General features: G+C 49.4%; 1 protein-coding gene across 1 annotated transcript; it reads right to left on the reverse strand.

The window, feature by feature from the left end:
* Positions 1 to 5,284: 5,284 nt before the first annotated feature.
* LOC133354219 (protein S100-A1-like) lies at positions 5,285 to 10,995 on the reverse strand. Its single transcript, XM_061570886.1, has 3 exons — positions 10,825 to 10,995; positions 10,017 to 10,182; positions 5,285 to 6,198 (listed from the first exon to the last, which is right to left on the reverse strand). The coding sequence occupies exons 2-3, from the start codon at positions 10,155 to 10,157 to the stop codon at positions 6,031 to 6,033; spliced, it is 309 nt and encodes a 102-aa protein (XP_061426870.1). The 5' UTR covers positions 10,158 to 10,182; positions 10,825 to 10,995; the 3' UTR covers positions 5,285 to 6,030.
* Between the last annotated feature and the right edge of the window lie 862 nt (positions 10,996 to 11,857).

Below are 11,857 nucleotides of genomic sequence, written 5' to 3' on the forward strand. Positions count from 1 at the left end.
GGGGGGGGGAGGTCCGAGCCACGCTCTCCTAACTCGCCGATTGCGCCACGACTCCCACCCGCTGCTCTGGGTTGTGGGTTGTTACTGCTGCCCTCTGCTGGGAGGTCTTCCCCGTGGCGGGGGGGGCAGGGGGTTTTCCGTCTCCCCTCTCCCGCCCCCCATCCCTTAGAAACAGTTCCTGATTAAGCTAGTGCGGGGCCTGTAGCATGATGTTATTAAGGGGCCCTACATTTGAAAAAACTGAAATATTAAAACACATACATTTTTAACTCGCATAGTAAAGTAATTGTATTGTTGCATTTGCTATACAGCCATATAATACCACAAATCGCTAATCGTAAACACCAGTCGCTCATAAAAGTTGAAGGCGGTATAGTACTATAGTAATAGAGCAAGTGCAGAATCACTGAACCAGAACTGATAGCTTGAAAGCATTTCGGGCGGGCCTTTGAAAGTGCGGGGCCCGTAGCTCCTACACGTGTAGCTACTTGTGCTGCTGGGATAATCCGGAACTGCTGATAACGAAAGTGAAATTTGGTTGTGCATGCCTGCCTGTGTGTGTCCTAGTGAGCTTGTAACAAAAAAAAGTTTTAACAGTGAACTCGCTTGCACGTCGCCCGAGTCGGCTTTCGCGAATCGAGATGTCACCGTGACCGAAAGGGCCTTTTGTTGACAGCAGGGTACGTCACCGCCAGCGCCTTTCTTTCTACCTCCGCCAGATGCGCGCAGTTGCCGCGCGGGAGACAAGCAGCGACCTCCGAGATCTGCCCTGATAGTCTTAGACTCACCACACAGAGACCCACAGACTCACCACACAGAGACCTACAGACTCACCACACAGAGACCCATAGACTCACCACACAGAGACCCATAGACTCACCACACAGAGACCCACAGACTCACCACACAGAGACCCATAGACTCATCACACAGAGACCCACAGACTCACCACACAGATACCCACAGACTCACCACACAGAGACCCACAGACTCACCACACAGAGACCCACAGACTCACCACACAGAGACCCATAGACTCACCACGCAGAGACCCATAGATTCACCACACAGAGACCCACAGACTCACCACACAGAGACCCATAGACTCACCACACAGAGACCCACAGACTCACCACACAGAGACCCACAGACTCACCACACAGAGACCCACAGACTCTCCACACAGAGACCCACAGACTCACCACACAGAGACCCACAGACTCACCACAAAGAGACCCACAGACTCACCACACAGAGACCCATAGACTCATCACACAGAGACCCATAGACTCACCACACAGAGACCCATAGACTCACCACACAGAGACCCATAGACTCACCACACAGAGACCCACAGACTCACCACACAGAGACCCATAGACTCACCACACAGAGACCCACAGACTCACCACATAGAGACCCATAGACTCACCACACAGAGACCCATAGACTCACCACACAGAGACCCATAGACTCATCACACAGAGACCCATAGACTCACCACACAGAGACCCATATACTCACCACACAGAGACCCATAGACTCACCACACAGAGACCCATAGACTCACCACACAGAGACCCATAGACTCACCACACAGAGACCCATAGACTCACCACACAGAGACCCACAGACTCACCACACAGAGACCCATAGACTCACCACACAGAGACCCACAGACTCACCACATAGAGACCCATAGACTCACCACACAGAGACCCATAGACTCACCACACAGAGACCCACAGACTCACCACATAGAGACCCATAGACTCACCACACAGAGACCCACAGACTCACCACATAGAGACCCATAGACTCACCACATAGAGGCCCACAAACTCACCCCACAGAGACCCATAGACTCACACAGAGACCCATAGACTTACCACACAGAGACCCATAGACTCACCAGACAGAGACCCACAGACTCACCACACAGAGACCCATAGACTCACCACACAGAGACCCATAGACTCATCACACAGAGACCCATAGACTCACCACACAGACACCCATAGATTCACCAGACAGAGACCCACAGACTCACCACACAGAGACCCATAGACTCACCACACAGAGACCCACAGACTCACCACACAGAGACCCATAGATTCACCACACAGAGACCCACAGACTCACCACATAGAGACCCACAGACTCACCACACAGAGACCCACAGACTCACCACACAGAGACCCACAGACTCACCACACAGAGACCCATAGACTCACCACACAGAGACCCACAGACTCACCACACAGAGACCCACAGACTCACCACATAGAGACCCACAGACTCACCACACAGAGACCCATAGACTCACCACACAGAGACCCACAGACTCACCACACAGAGACCCATAGACTCACCACACAGAGACCCACAGACTCACCACATAGAGACCCATAGACTCACCACACAGAGACCCATAGACTCACCACACAGAGACCCATAGACTCATCACACAGAGACCCATAGACTCACCACACAGAGACCCATATACTCACCACACAGAGACCCATAGACTCACCACACAGAGACCCATAGACTCACCACACAGAGACCCATAGACTCACCACACAGAGACCCATAGACTCACCACACAGAGACCCACAGACTCACCACACAGAGACCCATAGACTCACCACACAGAGACCCACAGACTCACCACATAGAGACCCATAGACTCACCACACAGAGACCCATAGACTCACCACACAGAGACCCACAGACTCACCACATAGAGACCCATAGACTCACCACACAGAGACCCACAGACTCACCACATAGAGACCCATAGACTCACCACATAGAGGCCCACAAACTCACCCCACAGAGACCCATAGACTCACACAGAGACCCATAGACTTACCACACAGAGACCCATAGACTCACCAGACAGAGACCCACAGACTCACCACACAGAGACCCATAGACTCACCACACAGAGACCCATAGACTCATCACACAGAGACCCATAGACTCACCACACAGACACCCATAGATTCACCAGACAGAGACCCACAGACTCACCACACAGAGACCCATAGACTCACCACACAGAGACCCACAGACTCACCACACAGAGACCCATAGATTCACCACACAGAGACCCACAGACTCACCACACAGATACCCACAGACTCACCACACAGAGACCCATAGACTCATCACACAGAGACCCATAGACTCACCACACAGAGACCCATAGACTCACCACACAGAGACCCATAGATTCACCACACAGAGACCCACAGACTCTACTGGGAAATGCGATCCTACTAGCGACACTTGTTGTCCAACTATAGGAGCCCCGTTTCTAACTGCTCTCATTCACCGTCCTCAAGTGTTTTTCTTGTGGCTCCAGTGTCCAACCTTTGTGCCCAAGACTACCAACACATGCGTGGCTCCAGCCAAAGACCTTTACAACAAACCGGAATCCCCTGTTCACCCCAGGTCCCCCATCTGCTGTTTCGTCCTACTGTTTTCTACTCTCAACATTCCTTGTGTTTGTGAATACACAGTCGCAGGCTTAGAAGTCTGCAAAGGAAAGCCAAAGATCCATCACATGACGCGAACCCCTTCTCGATCGGCGAACATTTTGTGAAATGTAAAATGTGTTTCAGATTTGGGAATATTCTATGCTGAGGATTTGTGTACAGCATGGACTTTGCACTTGTGGCGTCTCGTGCCAAATTTCTCACTAATGGCTACGCGGAGAATTGTAATTGGTATTTGGCAGTCATTAATGTATTAACTGCCAACATTCAGCCGGGGCGAATGTCAAACGTCGAGTTCAAAGGTGTCAGTGCAAAGGTGATATCGGGTGCTCGCACGGCAACTCACGGCTGCCCTGCGCCCACAAGGCGCATCGAGTCTAGTTCAAAGTCTGTGTGGGTTATCAGCCTTCGTGACAGCCAATAACCCCGCACCTCGCTAGCCAGACAGAGCCCGCATTGCCCGCGTTTATTAAGGCACGTTGTATAAGTCAGCAGACTTACTCAGTAGGTTCTAGATTTGAAGCTTTCGTGACTGCAAGGATTCATACCCTTAGGTTTTTTTCGGTAAAGTCACGTAGGGGGGAAATAAATAAATAAATAGATGGATCAATAACATATAACTCATTAAAAGAATATAACTAATAATAGAAATAAAATAATAAATCACGACGTTTCGGAGGCAACACAAGTCTCCGAACAACACATGGTCCCACCTGCCTCCGAAACGTCGTGATTTATTATTTTATTTCTATTGTTATTTTTATTCTTTTTCTTTCTTACCCACGTGACTTTACCGAAAAAACCTAAGAGTATTACTCAGTAAGGTTTAACCCGTAGGCATATTTGTTCAAGTAAAACTATATTAAACAAACTAAGCCGTACTTTTTAATTTACGAGGTGAGGCCCACTCCGCTGCGACGTGGCTCTCGTTAGCTGGACAGATGATAGCTGGACGAAGTGACTTATCATCACGTGGACATTAATTGCAGCCAAATTCTCTAAAACGCACGTTGGTTTTTCAATGTGGACGGGGGGAAACCGGAGGGCCTGGAGAAGAACCCACGCCACTACGGGGAGAGAGAGAAACGCCAACTCCAGGGTCGGGATCGAACTCACGACCTCCTATAATAGAGGTTTTTGGTGTTAGATCCCGTAAATATCAATGTGTCGTTAAACCCTCCACCACCCAATACAGCCAATTAGTAAGGTTTGTCACGTAAACATAACACGCCAATTCCTTACTCGTACAGCACACAATGTTGTGGGTTTACTCTCCAACACACCGGTGTGCTGTACTAGCAACAATTGGCACGTTTTGTTCACGTGACAAACCTTGCCAATTAGCTGTGTCGGGTGGTGGCGGGTTTAACGACACATTTATATTTACGCGATCTAACCGAAAAAAAACCGATATTATGGATATTAGTCGCGAAAGCCCACGTATTAAACCCACGACCTCCTGTAATACCAGGCGAGGTAGTTAACATCTCCTGGCGCCCATATTTCTCTACCCACCGACTCCTGACTGATGAATGCCCCGTGCGTCAACGGTGTCGTCAGCCGCTTCACGGTGGGAAGTTGTGGGCGCACTGCCACAGCCACAACAGTTATGCGGAATTTCGCGCACGTCCAAGCAGTTGAGTCATGAGAGAAAGTGGATTCTCGTCTGGTCGTCGAGGAGTTACCAAGGAAAATTATCACTCCATTTCCGCCTTCACCACAGCTGGATCTCCCGGTTGAACTTCATGCGTTTGAATGATGACAAGGTAAGACAGCAGAGATGTTGTTAAGCGATGTAATCAGTGCAAAAACGACAATACAGGGACTCCTCTGCTTAGGAACATTCGACTTACGAACTTTCAGAGATAACGAGAGCCGTAAGTTCAACCGCCACGCAATAGATGGCGATGGTGGCATCTGCAGAACATGAAGAACCAGTGGCATCTACGTCTACAGGAGATTATACAACTTTTAAAACCATTCCCCGCGTTTAGTGTACATCCTGTCTAACGTGTTTTGAATCGACAGGAGCAAAGTTGGACTTGCGAACAATACAACTTACGAACAGACCTCTGGTACCTAACTCGTTCGTAAGTAGAGGAGTGCCTGAGTACATTGAATCACGAGGGTCGTCGAATGCCTGTGGTCGAACCGCATCAGCCATCGTGACGACGTCTGGGTGAGCACGTGACGCCGAAGGATACACACGTGAGGATATCTTTAACGTAACAATTATGCCAAATGTAAGACGAACACCGCCCAGTTGTTAATTACCCCGACATTGAAACACGTAGCCGTATGGATTGCACAATTTCTGTAGAGTGCGAACTCTTTGCAGATCACTAACCAAATATAAGATTAAAACAACCACGTGTCGTGCGTGCAGTAGACATGATTATTGCAACAACAAATGACAACATAACCCAAACCCCTGTGTAACCATGAACACAGCATGCGCCTGAACAGGTGAGGGGGGGCACGGGGGGGGAGCACGGGGCATGGGTCGCGCTCTTGGGCACGCGAATTCTCAGGATCGCCCCCCCTTCTTCTTCTGCTTGAGCTTCATGTATTCCTCGTCGCACTGGATGGTGATGATGCTCAACAAGGACATGAACTCCTGGAAGTTCACTTGGCCGTCCTCGTCCGTGTCGAGGTCCTGCATCAACTGGTCCAGCATCCCCGGTTCGAGCTGATTCTAAACAACAATATAAAGATACAGCAGATGATGTGCTTCAGACGCCTTCTGGAAGTGCGTGATTGCCAGTGAGCAAACCCGGGACCGGTTTCGACATGCTGTGTCTCTTCGGCAGTCAGGCTTACTCTAAATCAATGCTGGTGAACTGAACGATGGTATGGGCAAAGAGCCTATCTATAAGGTCGACGCAACCATGATATAATACTATAACACAAGATAAGCGTGGGTGTCGTCGTGGAGAATATATACGTGGGAGGGGGCTTCGTTAACATTTTTGGCGTTCTCTGGTCTACTGACACCTGGTGAGACTGGGCCATAAAGAAGGCTGCTGTCCCTGGTGTAGGCCAATCGGTTTCAAAGGGGGCGTCCATAAATGACGTCACGCGATTTTGGACGATGTTTGACCCCCCCCCCTCCTCATTACACGGCTTCACAAAAAGGCAGCCCCCCCGCAAATATGACGTCACAAAGCTCTAGCCCCCCCCCCCAAAATAAAACATGCTTAAAATCGCTTTAAACTATTGTCATTGTAGTGTGTATTTAATGTGCCGCTGCACTCTGATGTTGTAAGAGAAAACATTTATAAAAAAAATTATATTTAATTAACTACAACGTGTTGTCTATATTTATTTAAAGTTGCGCATTTTGATGTGACGTCACATTTCTCAAACCCCCCCCTCCCCTCGTCACACATCGTCACAAATGTCTGACCCCCCCCCCCCCTAGGTGCGTGACGTCATTTATGGACGGCCCCAAATACAATGCCCATATATTACTATTATCAGAGCGTGTTTTGTTTGCATGTTCACCACTGGTGCCGTGTGTGTGGTTAATGCAGACTTTAGTTTGAACATCTTAACACATACTGTTTTATTGCCGGAAAGAGTCCAACTTATTCGTATTCCCCGTACTGTATATAAACAGGGTGCTTCAAAATGTTCTAATACTTCTAAGAATTTGCTAAAAAACATGTTCTGCCTCCGGGCACCTGGAGACCACTTGGAGAAGATTCCAGGCACGCGTTGACGATGATGGCGAACAAGTAGAGACTCTTTGACCTTTTGAAGCTGTTAACATCACATTTGTTATCACGCTATAGTCTATTATCCGTTCTATTTGCCATTAAAAACGATAGTCCCGTGTAAGCGTTAACATTTTTTTGAAGCACCCTGTATTTCCACTAACGACCACAGTGTTATTGACAAACGCGTTGAAGTGTTTCGTTATCCGTGCCTCTCCACTTTACGTTGCTGCGTTGGATTGGGTGGAGCCCCAATTGAGCAAACAACAACAACAACAACCCTGCAGGCGATCCGCGTGACGTTACACACGCAAGGTTAAAGGTGCAGCCCTGCAATTGCTCGCTCGCACCAAATGCCTGGCCGATGGGGCCTCCTGCCAGGGCGCAAACGAGAGGCTCATTGACATGCGCCGCACGTACGTTGAACTTCTTTCGCACCGTACGTAGCCAACCGTACTCATCGGAGGTGCGCGGGGGTTAGTGACAACAAAGTGCTCTTCTACGTTGACCGCACGTCACGTGTGTGTTGGGAGGTGGGCGTACCCACATTTTACCCCACCACATTGCGTCCTATGACTATCGACTGCCGTGTATTATTTGTATTGCTGGGCAGACAGAGGTGGCCGGTGGGGGGGGGTTGAGAAACGTGCCCATTGTTTCACCTGTCCCACCGGTGGGAAATCAAATCCTCTGGATTGCAAGTCCAGTGAGCGGCACGAAACCACCCACATCCGAGTCATCTTCGTCTGCGCTGGCCGGGAGAGAGAGACGCGAACTACAAATTTCCAGCAGCCGTCAGGGTCGGGATTGAACCCACGAGGTAGTTAACAGCTCGCCACCTCTCTTAAAGCCTCACCTCTTCGCTCCCCTGGCCCCTTCGCTTATTCCCGTCCCGCCCCTACCCTTTCGTGACCCTCACGTACCCCTCGATCGCTGTCACACATTCCCCAATCCTAGTACGCCCCCTTGCGACTCCATCATTCCGTTCTGCGGCGCCGTTTTGCAAGCGACGTCAAGCTCCTCGAGCTAATGGGCCGTCCATAAATGACGTCACGCGATTTTGGACGATTTTTGACCCCCCCCCCCCCTTCGTCACACGGCGTCACAAAAACAGACCCCCCCTCAAATATGACGTCACAAAGCTCTGCCCCACCCCAAAAAAAGAAAACATGCTTCAAATAGCTTTAAACTATTGTCATTGCAGTGCGTATTTAATGTGGCGCTGCACTCTGATGTTGTAGGAGAAAACATGTATTAAAAAGTCTATTTCATTAAGTAGAACGTGTTGTCTATATTTATTTAAAGGTGCGCATTTTGATGTGACGTCACATTTCTCAATCCCCCCCCACCCCCATCGTCACATATATCTGACCCCCCCCCCCACACCAGGTGCGTGACATCATTTATGGACGGCCCCTAAGGCGTTCGCTGTATAAATATACGATTTGACGAGATGCTGCGTGTATGGTACGGGACAAACCCATACGTTGGACAGACGTACTGAAAGTAACGTGAGCCTCACTCCCCGCTGCGACTTGCCTGGGCAGGTGCGGCTTGAGGAGGCGGCTCATGCGTCACCGCACCTCGCCCGCGCCTCCGGCTCATGCTCATGTGGAGAGGCTGCAGCACTACATGGGCTGCAAGTCCACGGAGTCCAGGAGCCGTTTAGACCCACGGGAGCCTCTGTGCGTAGTCGCAGAGAGGCTGAAACGCACTGGCCCTTGGGTCCAGGCTGGCGCAGTCTGAGCTCGTGGTGGTCAGGATTCAGATATTCAGATTGTTGAACTCTCTTTCTCTCTTGGCCATGTCTTCCCATGCTCCGAGCAAGCCTAAGAATATTTGCGTACTATACTTATGCAATGTGTATTTGCATAACGGATAAATGCGACCACACATCAGCACATTGCACAGAGACTGCGCGTATTTATTTTGTAGAGGAGTGGTGACAGGCTGAGAAAACAGAAAGTCTTGAACTTTAAACCGGGGCGAGGAGTCCACATCACAGGTGGCTGGGTGAAGGAAAATTCAGACTTGTGTGGGCAGCAGAGAGAGAGAGAGAATCAGCGGCTTCTTACTTGATCAAGGGTTGACTGGGAGCTTTTACAGAAAGCTCTGGTTGCTGAAGAGGAGAGCGCATGGAGGGGAGTAGAGTGAAATGAGAGGAAAGCAGTGATGAGTGTGATCCTGACATTAAACCAGGATTGGATTAGGAATCAATGGAATGAGCCGAATGCTGGGGCGATGTTGGTTTATTTGCGGGTGCCATTGAAGAGTCTGGCAGCGATATTTTGGATCATCTGGAGTTTGGATATGCACTGATTAAAAATCTCTTCGTCGTAGCGTCGATGTCTTTATTTTCATGATCAAATTTAGCTTTCAGAAAGCACAGAAACCCGCTCTCATCCATCTGTTAAGAAGTTTGATCTCGGTCGGCCCTCAACTCACTGCTATTTTCCAATTGGGTGCCTCTGAAAGATGTCTCAAATTATTTTGTGCGTGACTTTTCTTCCTCTCACATTCATTCCGAGCCCAACTGCGCAGCCGTCTCTCCGTGAAGTAGTGTCCGGCAGTCTTGTTTCCTTAAATTATGTTCTCTGCGATGCATTTTTTCTCGTTATTTATGTATTCTTTTTTTATTTGCTTGCTAATTAGTGGAGTTTATTTTTTTGTACAGAACTGGATACTTGATGTGCAGCATTGTGGGATGCAATTGCATAACTTACGCTCTATAAAATGAAATTATTATTAAACCCAGAGACAATTGCGGTGGCAAGCTGTGCGTGTGTGAATACGGTACCAGGAATCCAGGAAGCTCAGAGCGCATTAATTCCCCAAGCTCCTCTTTGCTGAGCGTGGTCGCGTCGTCAGACTCGGAAGAGTAGGCGTTGAACACCAATACGATGTCTTTAATGATTCCGTCCAGTTTGGGTTGGGCCATGTTTCTGCGCTTGTGTGTTTGTCCGCTGCGTGCCACAGTGTGGAATTTAAAAGGCAAATCGTTACCGTGCTTAGCGTTCATAGATTTCACAACTGTATATGACAAAGACAAAAACCCCTCCGTGTAGCCTGTAACAGACTGTTGGGGCAAGTGCTGATAGCGAGTAGCACCTATAAAGGCCGACACGGCACACGAGGGGGTGGGTAGCCAACACCTCGCCCGACCGCCTTTGTCTTCCCGGCGGCGACGTTTACACATCGCACCAGCTACTCATTTGAGACGGAGCCGACCTAGGGGAGACCCAGGACCGGTTCAGATAATCGTCACTGGTGTTGACCATGAACTCGAGTCGCCGGGTTCGTAGCACAACGTAGCGCTAACCGCTACACTACCGCCCCTTCCAAAACGGTGTATACACACAAACTTTGATGTATTCACGTAGGCAAGCGACGCACAATAATGTAAACATGTGGATGAGCACGTTTGTCTGATAAGTGTCGACAGAATACGCGTGGCATATCTGTAACTGTGGGTGAACGAATAAACGAGTTAAGTTTACGGAAACCACAACAGCCACGCTGGCAGCAGCGATAAAGGAGCGATAAGGCGGTGACCGGGCCAACGGCCATGCACAAAGCGATTAGGTGTCGGCAGACGTGGAACTCACCTCTGTCGCTTCCTCGGAAAATGTCTGCGCTGTGTGGCCGGGGAAAGGGCTCTTAACGCATCTGGGTCAGGTGGCACACCCACCCAGCCCAAGCGACGTGGTCACCCCCGGGGCTTCTCCGCCGAATATGCAGCGACAGGTCGGACCAGTAGCGGATGCGGCACAAACCAAAAATGCGAGCCCGTGTCTCTGTCGCGCCCACCGCATCTTGGCAAGTTTCTCTCGGCGGTGATGCATGGATGCCCCGTGTCAAAGGACAGTCATTCGCCGTGGAAGATTGTCTCTGGGGTCGTCCATAAATGACGTCACGCGATTTTGGACGATTTTTGACCCCCCCCCCCCCCAGTCATATGGCGTCACAAAAAGTCAGACCCCCCTCAAATATGACGTCACAATGCTCTGCCCCCCCCCCCCAAAATAAAACATGCTTAAAATCGCTTTAAACTATTGTCATTGTAGTGCGTATTTAATGTGGTGCTGCACTCTGATGTTGTAGGAGTGTTGTTATAACAATTAGTGTTGTTATAACAATTCTATATTTTTTTATTTAAAGCTTTCGTGACCTGCAGGGATTCATATTCTTGGTTCTTTCGGTAAAGTCACGTAGAAGGAAAATAATAAAATAATACAAATATTTCCCTTCTACGTGACTTTACCGAAAGATCGAAATTTTACCGAAAGAACCAAGAATATCATTCTATATTTATTTAAAGTTGCTCATTTTGATGTGACCACACATTTCTCAACCCCCCCCCCCCTAGATGCGTGGCGTCATTTATGGACGGCCCCTGAATGGAGTTTTCACGTGGACGTGTTAAGAAGCCATGGTATGCTCAGTACGGGAACGTTCACAAAGAGCCAGGCAGACAGACACGCGCATTCTCTATCAACAAACAAAACAGCTGTGGTGGGAGCCCGCTGAGTGTGAGTCAACGCGTCCCTTAGTCACGGGAGTAGCTGGGGTTGCCAAAAGTTTATAATATCGCCCAGGCTTTACTTGTGTGATCCCAGGCGTCTCGGGGCCTCTCTCGCA

The sequence above is a fragment of the Lethenteron reissneri genome, chromosome 46 (genome assembly GCF_015708825.2).
Source record: "Lethenteron reissneri isolate LAM-NWPU_2019-01 chromosome 46, ASM1570882v1, whole genome shotgun sequence".
NCBI classification, from domain to species: domain Eukaryota; kingdom Metazoa; phylum Chordata; class Hyperoartia; order Petromyzontiformes; family Petromyzontidae; genus Lethenteron; species Lethenteron reissneri.